The 24,184-nt window shown below is 31.4% G+C and overlaps 3 protein-coding genes across 3 annotated transcripts; 2 read left to right on the top strand and 1 right to left on the bottom strand.

Annotated features, from left to right (window-relative positions):
* The first annotated feature begins 3,336 nt into the window (after nt 1–3,336).
* Nucleotides 3,337–5,660, top strand: LOC125849162 (peroxidase 51). Its single transcript, XM_049529183.1, has 4 exons — nt 3,337–3,626; nt 3,766–3,966; nt 4,060–4,225; nt 4,975–5,660. The coding sequence occupies exons 1-4, from the start codon at nt 3,402–3,404 to the stop codon at nt 5,379–5,381; spliced, it is 999 nt and encodes a 332-aa protein (XP_049385140.1). The 5' UTR covers nt 3,337–3,401; the 3' UTR covers nt 5,382–5,660.
* Nucleotides 5,661–7,854: 2,194 nt separating this feature from the next.
* Nucleotides 7,855–9,756, bottom strand: LOC125849161 (scarecrow-like protein 32). Its single transcript, XM_049529182.1, has one exon. It carries the CDS (start codon nt 9,202–9,204, stop codon nt 7,885–7,887), a length of 1,320 nt encoding a protein of 439 aa, XP_049385139.1. The 5' UTR covers nt 9,205–9,756; the 3' UTR covers nt 7,855–7,884.
* Nucleotides 9,757–20,386: 10,630 nt separating this feature from the next.
* On the top strand, nt 20,387–23,972 carry LOC125849158 (BTB/POZ domain-containing protein SR1IP1-like). Its single transcript, XM_049529181.1, has 5 exons — nt 20,387–20,569; nt 20,655–20,724; nt 21,057–21,662; nt 21,744–22,274; nt 23,277–23,972. The coding sequence occupies exons 1-5, from the start codon at nt 20,514–20,516 to the stop codon at nt 23,802–23,804; spliced, it is 1,791 nt and encodes a 596-aa protein (XP_049385138.1). The 5' UTR covers nt 20,387–20,513; the 3' UTR covers nt 23,805–23,972.
* Nucleotides 23,973–24,184: the final 212 nt, after the last annotated feature.

The raw sequence follows: 24,184 nt of genomic DNA, 5'->3' as shown, positions 1-24,184 counted from the left end.
AAAATTAGATGCATTTGCAGTCTTATGCCAAAAATTTCCTAATTACCTTATGTTTAAGAAGATATATGACTCGAGAACAAAAAAATATGTCATATATTGTTTTTAACCAAAAGGTAATTAGTGCAAATACGTAATATTAATTTTTCATTCTTCATATTATGGCTTTCAAATGAAAAATTTTAGTAATTCAGTTGGTTTGACTATTTGAAATTTCATCTTGTTTGTGAGTACTATATTCTACACCTTGTAATCCCTCACCAACATTTTCCCTTTCTCCAAAAAAAAAATAATTAAAAAGAAGCTTTCAAATGAACCTACTTAATATTAATTCTATCAAAAGAAATCCAACACTATACACTAATTAAGTTTATTCCTTCCGTGCAGGTATTATTTATTTAGTTATTTTTATCATTTGGTGTTAATATTACTATTTCCTACGAGTATACTTTAGCAACTTAAATGTCCACTTTGAATTTTGTACGTTCTTTAATAAGTAATGATTAATATAAGTACTTTACCCTAATATCTATATTATATTGATGCATTGTTTTTGGTCATGAAAAATAATTAAATAAGTAATTAATATTTATAATAAATAATGTTTTTTTAATCTTTTCTTAATAAGTAAAAAATAATAATTTATTTTTTGTATAATAATGAAATAAAAATAAATCGAAAGATGATATAATACTTGCTTAGTTAACTATTTGACCATGGATAACGTATAGGCGTCCACATGATGTTGCAATCATGCATGTTTGTCTGTGTCATAATTCTAATTGAAGAACTAATTATTTTTGTCCCTTCAACAAAGCCAGCATGTGTCTATCGCAAATTTAAAATTTAAAATTATAGCTTTTAGATCTCGGATTAGGTAGTAATAGTAATTGACTTAAAATTTCGCCATCATGGCCAGCAATTTATTATTGGTTTAATTAAGCCCATATCCAATGTTCAATACGTTAACTCTTTTAGACTTTGATATTAATCTATAAAGGGTCTCTTTTTGTTAATAAATTGTAATTGTATATATAAAATTAAAATTACTTTTTAGGTGAGCAAATAATTGTTGAATTTCATTTTTCTTTGTTCATTTATTTCTTTTATATATATAAAGTTGCTTAGTGAGAATCTTGATTCTGAGTTGTTCTTAAGTCTCGGAATTATAATTTTTTAAGTATTATTTAATTATGGTTGGTGTGGTTGCCATATGCGAAACCTTGGAAACCACATGACAAAGAATCAATGTGGGAATCCTTTCTTTACTACTCCCCCTATCCCTAATTAATTGTTTACATTTCTTTTTTTAGTTATCCCTAATTACTTATTCATTTTGATAAATTAAATAAAGACAATTTTTTTTACCTATTATACCCTCAATTAATTACTTTGAAAAAGGTAGAATTTCTTGAAAATATTAAATTTTTAATACATTCACTTCATAATTAATAGGGGTAAATGGTAAATTTACTATGTCAATTATTGATTTCTTAATAGATGTGTCAATTCAAAAGTGGACAAGTAATAGAGGGAATAATTTTTCTTTTTTCCTAGTGGACGTAATTTTTACACCTATATATGGTTAACTTTTCTTTTTTCTTTTTGGACGATTGCAAAAGGCAACCTTATGCATGTTAATTACGTAGCTTTTTTACACTGATTTTAAATTCTAAAGGTTTTCATGATTCTTGTGATATTTGGTTTTATGGACTAATAACATATTTAATTTGATTTGACCGGTAAAGTCTGAAGAGATGATAGAATGTGTGCAAATATTTAGTTATATGAATATTTTTGTAGTGGATATCAATAATAAAAGAATAAAAAAATTTAGTAGTAATTAATAAATTATATGAGATCTTTGTATTTTTTTTATTCAAATTCTAATTGATTATAGTCTTATAGGAGATAATATATTTCATCGTTCCCATCAATAATTTTAACTATATCATAATGATTATAACTTGGATTAGCTAGATCCATTCAAATTTAGAATGTTTTTTTTCTAACTACTTCCACGTGTATTGTCTTAAACATGTTTATACATATGTTTTTTTTTTTTTATCACTTTTCCTTCTAGTGATCAAAGTATAGTACCCTTAATTATTGCTCCTTTTTTTTAAATCTTCTTTTGTGTAGGGTTAGTTTTGAAGATTAGCAGCCCACAGAGATCTGTTTGGAAGCGCATACCACTTGCTGGTCCTAATTTCCAGCTGTCTCCATGTAATAGCAGCCTTCAGTTTTTTTCATCATCGATCTCTTATTTAGTTAGAGTATGAATTTAATAAAGGGCAAATTACCTATTTAATCGATCGGCTAAAAACAATTATATTCATGAGTATATATAGAGAATAAGATGTCGATATAGAAAATTATAATGTATATTGAAATAAAATAAATTAAAAAACAAGTCATAACTCAATCTGCTTTGTTTCTTACTAAATTTAAATTTTTACAAGATCACTTCATGAATCATTTTGGTCTATACTCCATTCTAAGCTAGCGTTTGCCCCCAAGTTCTAAAATATTCTTGGCAAATCATATTTAGGTGAAGTTTCACCATGTGTTTGGCCTTGACTATTTTAAAAAATATGATTTATACCCATAAGTTCTAAAAATTATAAAAAATACTCATAAATTTATATCACCATTTTATAATGAATATGTTCTGTTACAAAATAACCTTATAATATAATTGATAACAATCAACAATAACAAAATAACAATATAGGCAAGATAATACATTAATCGCATACTCAAACTTGTCATTGATTCAATTATAATTATAACCCGTTAAACATAAATTGTTCTTTCTTTTCAATTTTATCACTCAAATTAGAACTCAAACTTTTTCGGAGAATGGTAGTAACAAATATTAGTTGGAATTAATAAATAATGGGCATCTATAAAATATAAAAGTTTGAGGTAATTTTCGAATTTTTTAAAATTCCCAAATATTAGAATTTGGCCCAAATACTAATTTTTTCTAGTATTTGAAACTTGGGATACTTGACAAATAAATTACCAAGCTATATAACTAAACACCACTTTCCAAGTATTCTTAGAACTAAACAAATCCTAATTTTAGATGAATTAAAATAACTTACACTAAAATGAACTAAACTAATAAATGGACGGGTAAATTGAACGGGCTGGGCTGGTCATATCTCATGGCGGCCAATACAATAGACAGTACTGCCAGCGGTATCCTGTCTCTTTCATAAATCAAATTACGACTTGTGTTTTGCTTTCGATTTCATGTTCAACTTCTTCTGTTAAGTAAAAAAGATTCTTTGGCCAACTGGCCTTCTATATATTATTATGTCCCTTATATAATCCTTTGCTCTCAATTAAACATTTGCATAATCCATTGTACTTAATTTTATAGCCAGAGAAATTAAATGGGTCGTCTAAATCTTGTTATATCAGTATTATTATCAATTATTTCAGTTAGTATTGTGTTGTTGCCTAACTTGGCATCTGCACAATTAAAGACGAATTATTACGCCAATAGTTGTCCTAATGTTGAATCCATTGTTAGAAATGTTGTTAACCAGAAATTCAAACAAACTTTTGTCACTGTCCCTGCTGTTCTCCGTCTCTTCTTCCATGATTGCTTTGTTGAGGTACGTACTCTGTTCCAATAATTTCTAATCGTGATACTACTGAGAGTCTTTCAATTTGATTTTCATTGTACAATATTTGTCCCTTCCCCAATTAGAAATAAATCTTACGTTTATTTTTCTAATAATTGGAACTCGCTAGGGATGTGATGCTTCAGTGATTGTATCATCAACACCAGGGAACACAGCTGAGAAGGATCATTCAGATAATCTATCATTGGCAGGAGATGGATTTGATACTGTGATTAAAGCCAAAGCCGCTGTTGATTCAAATTCGCGTTGTAAAAATAAAGTCTCTTGTGCTGACATTCTTGCTTTAGCTACCAGAGACGTCATTCAGCTGGTTCGTATAAATAATTACATTCTTACATGACATGATAAAAAGTCGCTATCGCTGTATATAGAAATTAAACTCATTTTGTAACTCGCCGTGTAGTCTGGGGGACCATGGTACCCAGTGGAATTAGGAAGGCTTGATGGGTTCACGTCAAAAGCATCGAATGTAGAAGGAAAGCTGCCAAAACCAACATTCAATCTCAATCAACTCAATTCTATGTTTGCCTCTCATGGTCTAACTCAGGCGGACATGATCGCCCTTTCTGGTAATTTTGCTGTTAATTACTTTCTTTATATAGCGCACATCAAATATTAATTAGTAATTGATCTTGCTATCTCTTTTGAAAATTCTCCTTTCAATATCAGGAGTTACCAAGTAAATTTTTACACAAATATAGTACATAAAAAGGTTTGTTTCACTAAATAAAATGCAACATAGTTATCAATATATACTATCCTCGTTTCTTTTTAGTTGTCATAATTTCTTTTTGAAAGTCAAATGACATGAATTTTGACTAACATTTTAAGATATATTTTCTTGAAAAAAAATGCAACTTATAGTATACTTCTCATATAGTTTTGGAATGTCTAATTTTTTATTTTAAAATAGCAAATTAATGTAATCTAATTTAGTTTGGAAAGTTAATCAAATTGACTCCCGAAAAGAATAACATAACAACTAAAAAGAAACGGTAATATTATTAAAACACTCGTCAAGGTCCTAAATTCCTGGTAATTAGGCTCTAACCTAGCTGGACTGCTGGAGTAAAATTTTAAGTATCATTTTACATTTGACCTTTTGCTTTTTAGCACGTGTTATTGATTCAGACGTAACCATTACTCAATTATTTGGTTAATTATTCTTCAGCCAGCTCAGTAGACAAAAGGAAAAAAAAAAGTTGAGACATTATTATGAGAATCTTCCAGAATGGAATAATTTATATGCATGTACTACTTCATCTAATGTTTTCAAGGAATTAAGATCTTACATCATTGTTGTAACATTAATTTGCAGCGGCCCATTCTGTTGGATTTTCTCATTGTGGCAAGTTTTCCAACCGGATCTACAACTTCAGCCCTCAAAATTTAATAGACCCAACCCTGAACAAGCAATATGCAGCTCAATTACAAGGGATGTGTCCAAGGAATGTTGACCCAAGGATAGCCATTGACATGGATCCCAAAACTCCAAGGACATTTGACAATAATTACTACAAAAATTTACAACAAGGTATGGGCCTATTCACATCAGATCAAGTGCTGTATACAGACAAAAGGTCCAAGGGAACTGTGGACCTTTGGGCCAGTAACTCAAAATCATTCCAAAATGCTTTTACAACTGCAATGACAAAACTGGGCCGAGTTGGTGTGAAGACAGGGAGGAACGGAAATATTCGGTTTGATTGTGGAAGAATGAACTGAAGGGACATTTTGCACAAATGGCCACGTCCCAGTTAGCTTAATGGATTAAATTTGTCGACTAAAATAAAAAATATTATTTAATTACTTTTAAAGGCAAAAATTAGTTCATTGAGTGTTATCAGGGATAGAATTTTATTTATATATTTTTATTTGTGGGAAGGTGAGTCCTGAATAAGGGGACTAGACTTGAACCTTCTAATGTTTATATGAAAAATAACAGTCCTATTGTGGGATGTGTAATTGTTGAATAAAAACTATGTGTGAAATCCATTTTTCATATGTACGAAATTTCACAAACCGTTGATAAGTTAGTACTCCTATTTTTCAGTTTATATGACTTATTTTTATTTTTAGTCAATAAAAAAAGAACATGTCTTTATATTAAATAATAATTTAAACTTCAAAATGTTTATTTTATTCTTAATAAAAGCGATGCAAATATCAATCACTTATTTTAGATCACAAGTTTTAAAAGTTTTTTTTTTATTTCTTAAACTCTGTGTCATGTCAAATTAAATCATATAAAATGAAACGGGGGAGTAGTACTAAATGATATTGGCCCTAAGCACAGCTTTTGCTACTAACAATTAATTAGGGCTTAATTATCAAAAGAAATGTCTAATCAAATTAAATTTGTGACCTTTTCAATAATATCTTTTTGTTTCCATGCTATATATGCAGTACCGATGTGATATGAATAATTGATATACAATTAAACTTCGAGATAATTATATATATATCTCTAAGGACACGCATACTACCTTACAAAGACTTGTAACAAGCTAGACTTCAAACTTGTTGGGTTTGGAATTTTGTATAAATTTAATAATTGAAGATTCCATATGCATCACACTCTTATCCTATTAATTAGTATAACTTTCTTATAGCATATAATTATAAGTTCATGCCAAAATTTCACATCAAAATTTTCTTAATTCTTGGTTTTCTTAGTGCGTCGGATCATTAAAATAAGGAAAAATTACGCGTATAAGCAAACATATACTAGTTAATTAGTTAACATAGTTATAGTTTGACTTAATCACAATTCGAGACCTACTTTTAGTTATAATTACGCAGCTCAACTTTTTAGTTTTGTATAATTCACACGTTTGTACAATTCAAATTTTGTATAATTTAATTTGTATAACTTTTGTATATTCGGAATCTATATAATATAATTTGTATAACTATTTAAACTTCTGATGTTTGTAATTGTATAAATTCATTATTTCGAGTTTATACAAAAATAACTGAATTATACAAATTTACCCGCGAATTCTACAAACTTATGAATTATACAAACGAGACAGCTTAAACTGTAGCTACAGCCTATAAATATGCAAACTATAGCTATGGAGCATGATTAAGTTTATTATACTCCAGTAGTTATTTGCAAAAGTTCCCCAATAAGATAATTTAAAAATATTTTTTTTTTAGTTTTTAGTTTTAAATAATCATATTTGTAATTTTTAGTGAAAAATCAATTAAATAAATTGAGTGACTTTATAAGTAAAAAACAGAGTTTCGTGATTTTCTAAGAGAAAAAAATCGTAGTTAAGTAACCATATGAGATATTATTATTATCTCAATTATATTTAGAAGCTAAGAGCGAGAGCGTGGAGTATTGAAGAAAAAAAAGAGTCATGAAAACAAATAAACAAACAGAATTAACAGATCTCGTTGCTGTCAAATTTATATCTTAATTTCTAGCAAAAGAAGATATCTTTCTCTTTGAACTTCTTAAAAAATCAGTTCTGTTTATGCAACCTTTATTTGCACCCAAAATAGGCCAGATTGTAAAGCCATTTATCGTTTCGTGCGTCCATATAATCCATAATTATCTTGGTAACTAATTGGTTGGTCAATGTAAATAAATTGATAATAGAATATTACAAATATATCAAAATAATTATACAGAGTAAATTAACATAATTCAATATAATGTATATGATCATGAAATTCATATTTTTTTTCTACCAGGTAGAAGGATATTTTCTAGGAATAGAACTGGTACGTACCTGCTGAAAAATGCAATTTTCTAGTCTTCTAACTCGTCAAACAAAAGAAGAAGTGCGATGTAAAGTGTAGTCACCATATCTTTAAGTGCACCAAAAATCATGCATCTAAATTATAAATCACGAGTTAGTAGCTTATTTTTCAAAGTACAAATCCTCTAAATTAAACCTTAAGGTTATTTCCACCAAAAAAAGGGAAACCTCATGCATGTTCATTAGTACTTCCACATACAGAAAATCTGCATAGGAAAAACTAGGATTCAAACCCCATGGTCACAACCTAATGTCATAAAAATAAATTTTAAAATATAAGATGTAAGGTCAACTTTTTCTTCCTATATTTAAGCCAATTAACTAATGATATTCATCACGAAGAGGAAGAGAGCGATCCTATGGAATACTAATAATGGAGTAATAATCAAGAAGATTTGATGGAGATAAAATAATTAAAACAAAAGTTAATAGCTAAGTCAAATGAAATTAATTAACTAAAGAGGAACCCAAGCAGTAGCAAACACAACATTATGTCCTTTCCATGTAAGCACAAGATCTTCTTCATCCCTCTTTAGCCCCCACCCAGCTGCATGCTCATCCAACATGTTCTTCACTTCCGTAACTCCCTCTTCACTAAATCCACTGCTCCTGAAATTTGCATTTCTCATCCGTTGCACCCACTGACTCTTCGGCTCCAGCCTTTCTAGTCGTTGTATACCCTCTTGAGCTATCACATTCTCAATCTTCCAGCAAATATCCGCTTCGTACCACTGCCTTTGCTTGCTCCCTCGCGGAAGAAATGTATCCACTGTATCATAAGGTATCCATAAATAATTAAACGCGGATCTTAATCTGCACACGAGATTATTAGAAGTAAAATCCGCGTCTTCATCTACTAGCACAACAATGGTTGGGTCCAAATTCCGAATGGCCTTAAGAAACATGGCGCGGAATGAATTGGAAAGAAGCGTTGTTTCCTCCGGTATGTAATGAAGCATCATGTGACAGTTTATTACTAGTGCTTCGCCATTATCAGGACGTATTAGATTTTGGACACGTAGCTGTTCGATTACATTCGAAAAACCGTCTGATGAACTCGAAGGAATTACTCTAAATTCCATCATGACATTTCGTGACCTTGCGAAATTTACCAATTTAGCACCTAATTCTTCGTAAGAAAGATCAAGCATAGGCGGTAAATCTTCGGTTGCACCAGCTACCGTTAGTTTGATTAACGGCGGTCCTTCTACTCGAGTAGAAATTGCATCTATAAGTGTTGGAATTTGCATGCAATGAGTTAAGCTAAAATCAACAATGTGAATAATAGAGTAACCTTCCACAGCTTCTAATATAGCTCCGTTAGCAGCCGTGAACCCGAACCGATGCCACGGGGTTAAGTCAACGAAACTTGCAAGCTCAATAATGGAGAATTTATGAGTTTCCATTGAATGATTCAGATTAGCAGTGAGTAATTTGCAGGTCCCAATTTTCGCAGCGCGAAGAATTAGGGCTCGGAGGAATCCACAAGTTAGGCGTTGGTTCGAGTCACCATCAGGAGGGGCAATGTTATTAAGGACCCACAATATTTGTTGTGCTAAAGTTGCGTCATTGCTGTCGATGGCGTTGGCGCAATGGACTAACAATTGTTCCATGCAATTAGTATCCCCAATGTTTCCCAAATTCTTCGATGTGTGAAAACCAGGCCATGGGCGCGCGTGTTGGATCTGATTATTATTAGTATTACTATTCTTATTCATCATCAAACTTGAAAATGATGAAACTTGTGGAGGTAAACTCTCAGTAAATTGCATCATGAGAGGAAGGAATTAGAGAAAAGTATTTCCAAATGAACTTTTTTTTTTTTTTGAGAAATAAGTAGAGAAGACAAGAGAAAAAGACTAGACTAGTAGTAGTGGTACCTGAACAATTTTATTGGGAAGCGATCCATTATTGGTTTGCTAGTGGCTAATAGCAGTGCAGAGAGAACTTTTTGCAATATTCTGGAAATGAATCAACAATAATTGACTGTTCAACTTTTTTGTTTAAAGAGTAAAATGACTGGTGAGGAAAATCTCAATATATATATCTCGTCGATCGGCTGTTAATTAAAGTCAAAATTGGGGCAAAAGAGAGACTGGTTGGCATGAATAAGGACTTCTCATAAGAAAAAACTTTACAAAGGCTACAAAACGGATTAATAGCACTGCATCTTCTTTATCAGAGGCAGAGAGAGAAAATTAAAGGTGAGATTTCTGATGGATTTTGGGGGCATGTGAAGTAGCCGGCCAAGGAGTTGTCAATATGTGGGAGTTGGGATTTTGTCACGTAATGGAAAATATTGAAGTCAGTTAGTTTTGGCTCACTCACGGGTTTATCATCATCATCATGCACAAATCATTTAGGTCACTTCATATTCCATATATGCACTACAATTATTTCCTCATATATTCCGAGAATAAAACTTTTGCACTTGTTGCTCTTTCCTTTTGGTGGCCTACCCTACATAGTAAATAATCTTATATCAATCGTCAGCCTAGAAATTACTCCCTCCGTCTCATTTTATATGTCACCTTTTTACTTTGCACTTGCATTAAGAAATTATGCAATTTTACCCTTCTACCCTTATTTAATGTTTTCTTAAGTCAACTTTATCAATAAATGACATGATTAATTAACTATTCTATCAAGGGTATAATAAGCAAACTGTGGTAATTTATGTACTAAATTTTATAAAATGACAAATATTGTGGTTCAACTATTTATAGAAAGGGATGACAAATAATATGGGACGGAGGGAGTGATTACTTTTATCGATCTCCAAAAAAATACCTATAAATAAATCTTCTTAAATACAGAAATTAATTGATAATTTAAAGATAAGATAAATTACTACATGTGACCTTAATGTATATAACTTATGTTTAACTTGTATATAATGATAATGATAGTATAAATAAGTTTATAGTAATTACACTCCATAAAACTATGAAATTTATAATTTTAAAAATAAAATAACTTAATGCTATATATATAGCACATAAAAGTGGAGTGAAAATTTTAAATTTATTTACGTCCTCGATGGATACTAGTTAAACTCAAGTAGCAATGTTGATGGAAATGTTTCAATACGTGTGTGTGTATGTGTGCGGTCCACAATTTGCATGTTACGTCTAGGGACCTTGAAGTGACCGTGGAGACAAAAAGAAATTCATAGGATGGATGACAAGTCATTATCTAATTTAGCAGATTGATAGTTACTAACAAGTTTAATCTCCACAACATGTATAATAATAAGAGAGAAAAATAATTTTAATGTTCTTGTGGATGAGAACCACTGGGGTTACTACTCTTACCATTTTTTTTATATATATAAAACTCACGGAGCCTTAAATTAATTAAGCTGTCGACTTACAGGAAGCCTAGGGTTTTTGAGTGATGGAATGACTATTATAAGTTGGCACTTGCAACAATTATTAGTATTTTAATTTTGAATCGTGTTTCTCTTTTATACTTTTTTAAAAATATATTAATTAAGAAAAAATTTAACTACTATATTTATCCTTATTTATGTTACAAACTATAATCTCTTTTTATTGAGTATTGATTCTATTTATATGTCATTAGGCCATATACTAATTTAAGTTTTGTAGTCTTATATTAAGGGAAAATGGCTTTTATATTGAACTTCTAAAATGACAATTTGAGACAATAGTATTTATGATTTCTTTCACTTGTCATATTTTAACTTGGTAGATTCATGACAAAAATAATGACGATGGATATAATTATTTTACCTCTGTTAATTAATTAATGTTTAGTATTAGGTCTTGAAAATTGATTTAGTGAATAAGTTATTAATGTTTAGGGTAAGAAATGAAAAAATTAATTATATTTTTTCTTGATATGTTAAAGATGACATTTATTTTAAATCATAAAGTTTATACCTACCACACGCAATATCACAAGCGTAACACTGCTCTCTAGGGAATATAACATTCTTCAAAAACTGAAAACATCGAGCAGTACTCAATTTTCTCTCTCTCTTCTTGTTGAAAAGAGAGACACATGCAAAAATATCCAAAAGAGTAGAAACAAATTAAAATAGACATGTTATCCAGTACAATTTCCTGATATCCACCAGAAATATGAATCCTGTACTGGCATGCAAGCGACTGATTGAGCATCATCATGTGAACATCATTTGGAACACACCAAAGTACCCCTCGGACTTAATTGGGTCCATCTATTCTTTATTTGGATCTGTCTCCACGTGATACGTTTGCTTTTATCTCTCTATTCTTCCCTACCACGCCCCACCTCAAATAGACTACACGACCTTTACCACCGCACCAACTAAAGCAACATATATATTCAATATCATTAATTAATAGAAATATATACATCAATACTTATTAATCTTGGGTCCGATTTTAGGCCGTACGTGAGGGGGTTGTGAATATATATACTCCTGCTTCATGATTGTGTATGCTCTAGTTCGAATAGTGTCTAGCCATGAGTAGGCTTATAATGAGAGAATTAATGTCTCACCTCAAATCCAGACGAGATAGTAGGAGTAAGACTCAAGGTCCTTCTTTCTTTGAACTGACATGGGATATAAATTAGACTCAAAGTCTGTTTTATCATGATGTAAGAGAATAACTCAGTATAGGATTTCTCGCTTGAGATTAGGTGATGGTCAACAACTTGAATTGTTAGTAAAATTCATTGGAATTCATTTATTTTTATTTTTGTAGTGAGAGAGGGGTACACATAGACTAGACGAACGCAAAAGGGTTAGTTAGTTAACATAACTCTAGTAGTGCTAAATATACACGTGTCACGGACTTAGAGTCTTGCTAAAGCTCCGTGCGGCTCTTGATAGTGGCGGGACATGACAATAGACTACTATAGTAAGGCTAATATATTGTTGCACACACTAATGAAATCATATACTTATAATGCGTGGATAACTTTAATTAATTAATAAGTGAAGTTTAATTGCATCCCTGAGTAGATCATGTCGTATAGCTCGTTGTTAACAAAATAATACTCTTGATCATTCACTACCTCAAAAAAATATCTTTAGCGGTAATTAATTAACGGCAATAGCTTAATTGTCACTACTTTAAACGGCAATTAGCACTCTTTGTATATGTCCTTTAGCGATATTAGATCCAATGTCAATTAACTTATAAATGTTTTAACACTCTTTGTTAATGTGTATATTTATTGCCGCTAAAAGATGTTTTTGTTGTAGTGATTCTTCATATTCAACAAGAATAATAGTAAGCAACTCCCATACCAATGCTACAAAAACTTGGTGGTGGTATTGCATAAAAAAGTACGTTACTTGATACTTCCCACTCTCATGCCCATGCTACAAAAACTTCCCTGTCTATTTACCAAAAAGCTAATTAATTTACCCCTGTGGCCTTTTACCTTCATGCAAATTGCAATGATACAAAACCACCCCACTCCCCAAAAAAAATGTGTGCGTTGGTTTGGGGGCTTAATATATATTTTGTCTGGCGGATGAAAAAAATCCACCCGTCCCTAGTCATGTCCATGTCTAATCTTCATCTCACATTTACACAAGTCAATGATTGTAAAGGCTACACCTTAGTAAAAATTAGTAAATTTAGCGTTATTTTTGTTGTGGAATTTAATTTGTTGAACTGATGTGTAGTGTAAAAATGCCCTCTTCTTTCTTTTTCTCTAGCAAAACCTTACCCTACATATAAATTAAAGGTTCTTTGGTCAACATATTTTAAAGCATGAAATCATTATTGCCTCTTCCAAAATCTAAACCACTTTTTCAAGTTTACATGCAATTAATTAATTAGTAAAATTTTAAATTAAACTAGGTAGGCCGCGTGCTTTGTCATAACTCATACGTCAATATTCTCAACCTAACATACCAAAAGCCAAAAAAAGGACGATTAAAGAAAGCGAATCACCTTTTGTCTCTTCTTGTCCTCTATCAATCAATATAATACGTACACTAGTTCATTCCAAACTTTTCTAAAATCAAAACAATTCTAGAATATTACAACTATTCAAGGAGAAAACATTTAATTTAGGAAAATCCAGTAAGATAAATTAAAATATTAGTGAAGTTCTGGAGAACTTTGAGGAGGATTCCTTAACTTTTAGATACAAGAACTAGAAGACACCAATCCAATGTTAAAATAAATAAATAAATAAAAGTTAGAACATTTGTTTTGGAAGTTGTCAAAAAAGAATTATCAAGCATCCATGGTCCTTGGGGAGGTTTATATTCCTTAAATAATTTAAGACAAAAAATCAAACAAAAATGCCTAACCATGAAAGTAAGGAATTGTAAGTTAGTAATGAATTAACCATGTGCTTAAGATACCTTTCTTACGTATGTAATTGCTAGCTTAGCTTTGTCTTTTTTCTCTCGTCATTTTTAAATGTAATTAACACCCACATAATTCTAGCGCTAATTCCTACTTAAACTAATAAATTATGTACTATTTGTTTTCGTTAACCAAAGAAGAACTTTCCAAGAAGAGGAGAAGGCCAAAGGAATAGAGACACTGGATCAAATGTTGAACAAAAGAAAATTAGTACTGTATTAGGTTTTGATATTAGTGATGTTTTGACTGAATTGTTCCCTGTTTTATTTTTTCTATAACTTTGGATTTGGATGTGCCTATATTGTATTTAATATTTATATATTGCTAAATTTTATAAATCTGTCCAATCATTATCCAAAAGTTTTGATTCTTTCTGTCTTGAGCTGGCTCAATATTACGTGCGCTAGAGGACGCGGATGGACCATTAATCATGATTCACGATCTATATATATATATACGTAAATTACTACTTTCTCAGGTCAATTTATGTGACATTATTTTTTCAGTCAGTCCAAAAAAAAAAACAAATAATGCATTTCTATATTTAACAATAATTTAATTTTTAATCTTTTATTTTTATCCTTAATAAAAATAATTTATAGCTTTTTCTATTAGAAACCATTCACCAAAGCTATGCTCACGTGTGGACTGTGGTGATAAGGTTTGGCATGACTCCTACCCGTCTATATAAGCTCCCACAAATATGTTGTGTATTATTTGTCCTGAATTTCTTATCATAAATAGGTTTTCCTTTTAGGAAAATGTTTAGAATTGGCTAGTCCTTTTCTTGTAGAAAAAAATTTAGCACTCTATAAATAGAGGTATATTCCTTCTAACTTAATCAGCATTCACATTGTAGTTCTAGGCAGGGGTGGAGCCACCTTGTCCCAAGGGTGTCCAATTGGACACCCTTCGTTGAAAAATTATACGATATATACACGTAAAGTTTTAACTTATATTGGTATATATGGTATTTTGGACATCCTAAAATAACAAAGTAACCCGTAGTGGAGACAACTAGAGCTGTCATAACTCATAAGCCCACTCGCTGCCCCAGTTCGATTCCCTACATGAGAGTTTTCATTTTGCCATAATTATTTTGCTTTCTTGAAGTTTGTAAGTAAATAAACATGCATAAGTTTAACATAAATGTTCAGTAGCTTGGTGGTAAATAGTGTCATGCTTGTCTTGCGTGACCCAAGTTCAAATCTCACTCCAATAAGGATTTTTTTCCAATTAAAATTGAATTATTTCCTTAAATTTTAATACATTTTCCTTGTGGAATGAGATTTCCTTATATTTTAATACCTTTTTCTTAAATTTTAATACATTTTCCTTTTTTTTTCAATTAAAATTGAATTATTTCCTTAAATTTAATACATTTTCCTTGTGGAATAAGATTTCCTTATATTTTAATATCTTTTCCTTAAATTTTAATACATTTTCCTTTTGGAATAAGGTTTTAATTGAAAAAAAATCCTTAAATTTTAATATCTTTTCCTTTGTGGAATAAGATTTTCTTAAATTTTAATGGATTTTTCTTTTGGAATAATGTTTTCTTTCTCTATAAATAGGAGACTCATTTACCCAATTTATATCATAATATTATTAAAAATAGAATCTTTGTAAATCATCGTTTTCTAAAAAAATATTTACTATTCAAAGTTTGAACCCCTTCATAAGATTTCTGGCTACGCCACTGGTCCTAGGGGCTTTGAAGTTTTGATTATGGGGGAGAATTTGTGAACCTCCTTGTATTCCAAGTGAATTGATTGAGGTTATTTCTCTCTATATTTTGTACTCTCATATTTATAGTGGATTGCTCATCTTCTTTGTGGATGTAGGTCGATTGACCGAACCACGTTAAATCTTTGTGTCTTCTGATATATTTCTCGTTTGTCTTCTTACTCGTGGTCTTTCGAGGTTTGCTTTGCTAGCTTCCACATTACACCTACTTATTTTCGGTCCTAACAAAATATACACAGAAGAGCATATACATCTAACCCTCCGGATGATTTATATTAGCACACATAATCTAAGTTTCAAAAGTTTTTATTTCATTCTTATATTATTTTATATTTAATCAAACACTTTTACCTAAATTAGAACGAAAAAGTAGATTCTAATAAGGGGAAAGGGTCTGATATACCCCTCAACTTTGTCATTTAGAGCTGATATACCCCTCTTTATGAAAGTGACTCATATATACCCCTGATTATATTCAAATGGCTCACATATACCCTTTTCCTCTTACGGAAATGAACAAAATTAATTTTAGTTTAATTTTTTTAAAAAAAAAAAAATAATAAAAATATATATATATAACACCATAATGGGTATATTCAATCCTCCTCAAACATATTTTTTTTTTTTACTTTTTTTTGTTTCAATGATTAATTTAGATTTATTATTTTGATGGTCAAATTTATTTATGTTCACTAATCTTCTTGTAAACCTTGTTACAGATGACCAATTTTTTTTTTTCAAATACAAAAATTAAATTACAATACAAAAAAAAAATAGTTTTAAATTATAATATATCCACAAAAAAATAGTTTTAATTTTTTTTCTTTACAATAAGGAATGAAAGAAAAAAATAAAATAAGAATAAGAAACTCAAATAATGATAATCAAAAAAGTCAAAAAATAATTTATGTACGAAAAATATTAAAATATACCTAGAACTTTGCTAGAAGAATCATATATACCCCTAAATAATTTTTTAAAAAAACTAAAAGTCAAAAATATAAATTTAAAACTAATTTTTTCACTTCCGTTAAATGAAGGGTATATGTGAGCTCATTTTGTAACGGTAGGGGTATATGTGAGCTCATTTTGTAACAGTAGGGATATATGTGAGCCGTTTGTATAACGGTAAGGGTATATATGAGCCACTTCCATAACGAGGGGCATATCAGCTCCAAATGGCAAAGTTGAGGGGTATATCAGGCCCTTTTCCCTTTTAATAAAGAATATGAAATCTACTGTAAGGTCATCGCATTTATGGTCTTGATTTCGTTGTGTTGTCTCCAAAAAAGGAATAAGTATAAGAAAATAATTTTGAAAAAAAAATATATCACCAAACGAATGCATAAAATTGCACTTTGGCAGTTGGACATCATTTAGCTCAAATAAATGTTCCTTCAGAAAATCAAGAAGCATTAATTTTCTTTTTAAAATAAACAAAAATCTGTCCTTATACTAATAAGTGATTTATAATATTTTGAACTATTTATTTAACTAGTTATTCGTTGCATTAAAGTAACAACATATAATTACAAGATCCACCAAAACAGTGGCGGAGCCAGAATTTTCGTCAACGGTATACTTTAGACTAGGGGTGTTCGTGGTTTGGTTTGGATTGGTTATTGGTTAAAACCAAAACCAAACCAATCTAGTTGATTTTTAAAATTTCTAAAACCAAACCAAACCAAACGAAAAAAATAACCATCGGTTTGGTTATTGACGGTTTGATTCAGTTTTTCTAGTTTTTTTCAGTTTGAAAGTAATCAATTTTTTAGGACATATGTATTTTGATAGACACAAACTTCTAGTACATGAACAATCCATTGAAAAGCTATTGTTGGTTCAATTAAACAATTAAACAATATTAAAGTTATCAGTACACGAACAAAGTGATTCAAATAAGAGAAGGTGTAACTATCTTATGAAAGATATGATAAGTAAAAACTAAAGTAATGAATTTTGATGGCTTTGGACTTATGATTGTAATAGATGGACTAAATTTACGTGTTGGGCTTGAGAAAATGATAAAGTTAAAGACCCAAGTTACTTAAAATTTAACAAAATTATCAAGGGAAAGGGGCTTGATATACCCCTCAACTTTGCCATTTGGAGCTGATATGCCCCTCGTTATGGAAGTGGCACATATATACCCTTACCGTTATACAAATGGCTCACATATGCCCCTACCGTTACAAAATGAGCTCACATATACCCTTCATTTAACGAAAGTGAAAAAATTAGTTTTAAATTTATATTTTTGACTTTTGTTTTTTTAAAAAAATTATTTAGGGGTATATATGATTCTTCTAGCAAAGTTCTAGGTATATTTTAATCTTTTTCGTACATAAATTATTTTTTGACTTTTTTGATTATCATTATTTGAGTTTCTTATTCTTATTTTATTTTTTTCTTTCATTCCTTATTGTAAAGAAAAAAAATTAAAACTATTTTTTTGTGGATATATTATAATTTAAAACTATTTTTTTTCTATATTGTAATTTAATTTTTGTATTTGAAAAAAAAAATTGGTCATCTATAACAAGGTTTACAAGAAGATTAGTGAACATAAATAAATTTGACCATCAAAATAATAAATCTAAATTAATCATTGAAACAAAAAAAAGTCAAAAAAAAAATATGTTTGAGGAGGATTGAATATACCCATTATGGTGTTATATATATATATATATTTTATTTTTTTAAAAAAAAAATTAAACTAAAATTAATTTTTTTCATTTCCGTTAGAGGAAAAGGGTATATGTGAGCCATTTGAATATAATCAGGGGTATATATGAGTCACTTTCATAAAGAGGGGTATATCAGCTCTAAATGACAAAGTTGAGGGGTATATCAGACCCTTTTCCCAATTATCAATAATATATAAATAATTATAAAAGTTATATATCTAATTTATCGGTTCGGTTTGGTTATTTTTTAAGTAAAACCAAAACTAAACCAACTAGTATCGGTGTTTCAAAATGTAAAACCCAACCTAACCAAATATCAGTTTTTTAATCGATTTGGTTCGGATTGCGGTTCGATTTGATTTTTTAACCATAACCATGAACAACCTACTTTAGACCTTGCTTTCTCTTTTTTAAAAGAAAAAAATGAAACTAAGAAAATTAAATAAAATGCCTTGGCTTGAGCTCGAACCCACTGCTCCAAAGGAAATGTGAATAGCCTTAACCACTGGGCTATCTTTCTTTACTATGTTAATGATGTTCAATAATTAGTATATATCCAAAAATATTGATATTTAACATATATACTCGTAAACAAATTCCGACAAAGGTTGACCATCCTTAGCAGCACCTAGCTCTCCCAGCACCAAAGAGGGACTAACGGAAGTCTCATGGTGTATATATGAATAAATGTTTTGCTACAAAAAAGAAAAGCGCTAATAGTAATAACTAAATTTTAAAATTCTCATAATCTCTTATGCAAACGGAAGGGAAAATATATCTTATTATTTCCATGTTAAAAATAGAATAAAATTATTTTTTCTAAAAAGAAGAAGAGAATGACATTTTGATAGGAAAACAAATTTCACGAGTGACATTGCATATTAATTTTGTCCTCTCATTCTTCGTTGCACTTTATTTTCATCCTTAACCATAGTCCTTTATTCCACCCCATCTTTACTCCGCTTAGTAATTGTCTAGACTATATACAAAAACTCTTAAGGTAATATCTGTTATTTACGTACCAAATACAAAAATAATAAGAAAGTATTTTTTTACTTACATACGCCACCCTATCCCATCCCCACCCCACCCCCGTTTGATTTCTTATGGGCCATGGCCAAGCGTGTAGTTGGTCTTTTTTTTTTTTTTTTTTAATTTTAGGTTAGCCTTCCCGGATTGGACTTGGGCTCTTCCAGGAGTTGCATTTGGGCTAGTTGTTTTGCGGAATAAAGGGGCTTCTCAAAATTAGCCCATCAGAAATTCATACGTGCTTAGTTTTGGGGTGTCAAATGGGCGGCTTGGATGAAATTGGAGATATTAAAATTGGTTGAAATAGAAATCGAATTGGATCATGACTTGCCCAAATTTATTTTGGGCTCAAATGGGCTAAAAACGGGTTGGGTCATGTCCCGCCCAATTTGATCCGCATAATTTCAGTAAATTTAACATATTGTTATTTAACTTTTTATAACCACAATTTGAATTTCAGCTCAAGAAAATAAAATAAAAGTTACAAATGGATAGATAATTATAAACTAGATAGTAATTCATGCCTTCAATATAAGGACATACATTACATCAATGCAAGTAAAGAGCCTTAAAACGGGTTGAAATTTGAGATTAAATTAGGCTCAATTGAAGATTCTTTTAAATTAGGTTAATGATTGTATAAATTGAGATTGAACGCAATTCAAATTATTTTAAGTCCAACGCATAAAATTATGAACGAATTGAACGGGTTACACTTACATATATTTGGATTTATTTTGACACTCTACTGAGACTGTGAAATGTTTGATGGGCATGGGCCATTTTTGTAAGCTCATGTCTCTACTAACTACAAGGGCATAACAAAAATTTTACAATAACATTTGATGAAATTTATAGTTAGGCTACCCATCCAGTTTAACAAAGAGTGATTTGGAAAAAGATATCTGGAGCTAGATACAATTGTTTTAAAAAAAGTACATACAAATACATTATTATTTTCCACCACTTTTGTGTAAAAATTATTGCCTCAAATGTCGTAGATAATGATCAAATCAAATTATAAAAATCTAGATTTCTGTTTTTTTTTAATAAGTGCAAGATATATCCCAAACGTACGGTTAGTATTACGCCTCTTAACTCTGATTAGCAAAATCCAATCCCTTTGTCCAATTGCAGATTTTGACGCCCCACAATAGTTGTCACTTTCGTTTACAATAATAGCATGACTTCTATGGTTTTGGTTATCTCAGTTTTGGATAACAATGGATTCCTCCAATACAAAATACATTTGTTCAGAGACGTACTACTGTTAACAATAATATGTCCACTAAAAAGGAGGAGCTTCTTTCCTCTGCTATGAAGAGGACCTCTGACTGGTATGTTCTATTTTCACTTCAGAAGTAATCTCTGTCCTTATTATATTACTGAACTATTATTATTCTATTATAATAATCTTAACAGGATTTTCTCCCAAGAGATTCCAAGTGATGTAACTGTAAATGCAGGAGGAACATCCTTTACACTGCACAAGGTGAGTTGTTCTCTCTGCTTTTGTCATAACTAATCTCTGCACACAATTGTTGTTGGTTTAATTAGTAAATTCCTAATTGGATTGAAATTATCGACCTTAGTCACATCTCAGTGTAATTATAACAAACTCAGTGTAATCGGGGTCTGGGGTGGGTAAGATGTATGTAGACTTAACCCTAACTTAACTTAAGTTAGGGGTAGAGAGGTTGTTTCCAATTGGTCCTCGCCAATATGCGCAGGTGGAGTTAAGGCCTTGGTCACGCTCACACCTTGACTTTGTGTTTTGATGATTGATAAGTAGGATCAATAATGTATTAATTGTGATCCATGCAGTTCCCATTGGTTTCAAAGAGTGGATACATAAGAAAGTTGGTCTCAGAATCTAATGACGCTGATGTTTCTACGATCGATATCCCTGATATACCTGGTGGAGGAGAGGCATTTGAACTTGCAGCAAAGTTTTGTTATGGAATAAATTTTGAAATAAGCACAGAAAACATTGCCTTGCTGAGATGCGCGGCGGAATATCTTGAGATGACAGAAGACTATGCAGTTGCAAATTTGGTGGAAAGAACTGAGGCCTACTTTAATGAAGTAGCAATTAAGAGTCTTGCTGGTGCAGTTACAATTTTGCGTTCATCAGAAAATCTTCTTCCCATTGCAGAGAAAGTAAAATTGGTGAGCCGATGCATAGACACAATTGCATATACAGCCTGCAAGGATAACCAATTCTCCACATCAGGTAGAGCAGAATCTGGTATCAACGGATCCACGTTTTCAAACCCGAAGCCTATAGTTGACTGGTGGTCTGAAGATATAACCGTACTTAGAATTGATTTTTTCCAAAGGGTTCTGATTGCAATGATGGCAAGGGGATTCAAGCGGTATGCACTTGGACCAATATTAATGCTCTACGCGCAGAAGTCTCTCCGAGGTTTGGTGAGGCCTTGTACTATAAAATCTTGATGAATTGGTTAAAATGAAATCGTTATGCTTATAGTTACTTTTTGTTTATTACAGGAAATATTTGGAAAGGGAAGGAAAAAGATTGAACCAAAGCAAGAACATGAAAAAAGGGTTGTTTTAGAAACCATCGTTAGTCTTCTGCCAAAGGAGAAAAATGGATTGTCGGTTAGCTTTCTGTCAATGCTGCTCCGAGCTGCAATATATCTGGAGACCACAATTGCTTGCAGGCTTGACCTGGAGAAGAGGATGGCATTGCAGCTTGGACAGGCTGTATTGGATGATCTGTTAATTCCTTCATGTTCCTTCACAGGGGACACCTTGTATGATGTTGAAACCATGCAGCGTATTATGATTAATTTCCTCGACAGTGAGGAGGGAAATCGATTAGGAGATGAAGAGTATCATGTGTCTCCTTCATTAAGTGACATGGAGCGGGTTGGAAAACTTATGGAAAATTACCTTGCTGAAATAGCCTCTGACCGTAATCTGTCTGTCACAAACTTCATTAATCTTGCTGAAGTCATCCCAGAGCAAGCAAGGATCACTGAAGATGGGATGTACAGGGCCATTGACATTTATTTGAAGGTATGCGCGAATAACATTACCTGATTAGTTTTAAGTTCATTTGTGCATATTTACGCATACAAGCAGCATTTCATCAATATAGGATTTCAAATGGGAAAAAACTATTGGTCCTGACTGCTACATGGTAATTGCCACGCTAAATTTAATAATTTCCTTAACAATGTACCTCCTGGTGCTAGCATGATAGTCTCCCTTTATTAGGGGTACGCATCTGGACCTCTGAAGCTTCTGATGTTCTAGTAGACTATGTAAAGGGATATTTATATCCTTCTGTGTTCTCTGATCATGGGAGTTATGGGCCTAATTCAGACCGATATGCTTTTTGGGAATAAACATAATTTGGCATGCTTATACTGTTATACATATTGAGTTTAAGTTCTATACATCCTAACCTTTACACTCAATACCATGTGTATAAGCATGGTATATAAGAATTTGGCATGCCTATATTCTTGAGTAATTCTCAAAAAAAAAAAAAACTAGTCTCAGTTCTACGCACTGACAGATGTTATGAAACTTAAATCCATGCATGTATTTCATATAGGGTATCTCCTGCTAAAGAAGAAGCTTGTATATGTGTTCATAGATGTGCAACTTGCACCCCTGCCTGCTGTTACTTTTTCTAAAGATGAGGGTAGAATCAAATAGGTTTTCAGAGTAAAAGCTCTAAATCCTATATCTGCTGAGTTACGTAATAACAAGATATCATCCATGTACCGCATTTGACGATCTTCACCTATCATGTCGTCAGTACAACAACTATATTCTTGAGTAATTTGTTGAACTTGATCAGAAAGTTTAAGCTTTTCAAAATGCATATTAAAAAGCGTGGAACCCTTGATCCAAGCTAACATGCTCTTATTGTTGAATTGTGTGACCATCTTAATTCTTAAGTAAAAGCTTGAACTACTAGAGTGTACATGAGCACACTTTTATTTGCTTAATTATGTCTTTAACACTATGGAGGCGTGTTTAATATGTTATTGTTGTTGCAATATGAAGGCACATCCAGTTCTAAGTGACATGGAAAGAAAAAAGGTTTGCGGTGTTATGGACTGTCAAAAACTATCTCGAGAAGCCTGTGCTCATGCTGCTCAAAATGATAGGCTCCCTGTTCAAACAGTTGTGCAAGTACTTTACTTCGAGCAGCAACGTCTTCACGATGGGAGCCAGCTTGTAGCAACTGAACCTCCTGCTCTTGTTCCTTCTAAAAGGGATCATCAGTTATCTACTAACCCTGTTTCAGACGAGGTCTCGAGTCTAAAACGAGAAAATCAGGAGCTGAAATTTGAGCTGCTGAAAATGAAGACGAGGTTGATAGAAATTGAAAAACCAAATCTAAACACATCAGCCACAAGCAGCCCTTTGGTCATTACTCATCCATCTGCTGGTAAACCTCCTTTGCCAAGAAAATCTAACTTCATGAGCTCAGTATCGAAAAAGCTTGGAAGATTTATTCGAGCGGATGGACTCATGCAAGGCAAAGCCCGAAATAAACCAAGTAAAGATAGACGTCATTCCATATCGTGATTTGAGCTAGCTATATTTGCATTATTGTCTTAATATGGTACATATTTGAATTTTTTCATTTAATCATGCAAGTTTGTATGGTAAAGTATATATTTTGTCGTGCTTTATCCAGAAATATTATTTATGAAAGATTGTAATATTTGATTTCTCTTATATACCATGAAGAAAGAAAGATTTGCAATCTTGATGACATGTACAAGCAATAAAATACCGAAGTTGTAATTTTTGTACGTCTGAGGTTGGTTATCCAAATTACTGGATTCTTATGTTTACATCCAATTCACTTAGACTAAAGCGTAACATTTGGAAAATACTTATATGAACTCATTGTTTACACTAAGCCTATAAATATACAATATATGTTTTCCATATAAGCTTTT

Source organism: Solanum stenotomum, chromosome 12 (genome assembly GCF_019186545.1).
Source record: "Solanum stenotomum isolate F172 chromosome 12, ASM1918654v1, whole genome shotgun sequence".
Classification (NCBI taxonomy): Eukaryota; Viridiplantae; Streptophyta; class Magnoliopsida; order Solanales; family Solanaceae; genus Solanum; species Solanum stenotomum.
The sequence above is the reverse complement of the archived record's forward strand: the minus strand, read 5'-3'. Positions and strand labels throughout refer to the sequence as shown.

Coding starts and splice junctions, on each gene's coding strand:
- LOC125849161 (XM_049529182.1), bottom strand. CDS start 9,204: ATGATGCAATTTACTGAGAGTTTACCTCCACAAGTTTCATCATTTTCA.
- LOC125849158 (XM_049529181.1), top strand. CDS start 20,514: ATGTCCACTAAAAAGGAGGAGCTTCTTTCCTCTGCTATGAAGAGGACC. Junction 20,725..21,056: donor CATCCTTTACACTGCACAAG/GTGAGTTGTTCT, acceptor TGATCCATGCAG/TTCCCATTGGTTTCAAAGAG. Junction 22,275..23,276: donor CCATTGACATTTATTTGAAG/GTATGCGCGAAT, acceptor TGCAATATGAAG/GCACATCCAGTTCTAAGTGA.
- LOC125849162 (XM_049529183.1), top strand. CDS start 3,402: ATGGGTCGTCTAAATCTTGTTATATCAGTATTATTATCAATTATTTCA. Junction 3,627..3,765: donor TCCATGATTGCTTTGTTGAG/GTACGTACTCTG, acceptor GGAACTCGCTAG/GGATGTGATGCTTCAGTGAT. Junction 3,967..4,059: donor CCAGAGACGTCATTCAGCTG/GTTCGTATAAAT, acceptor CTCGCCGTGTAG/TCTGGGGGACCATGGTACCC.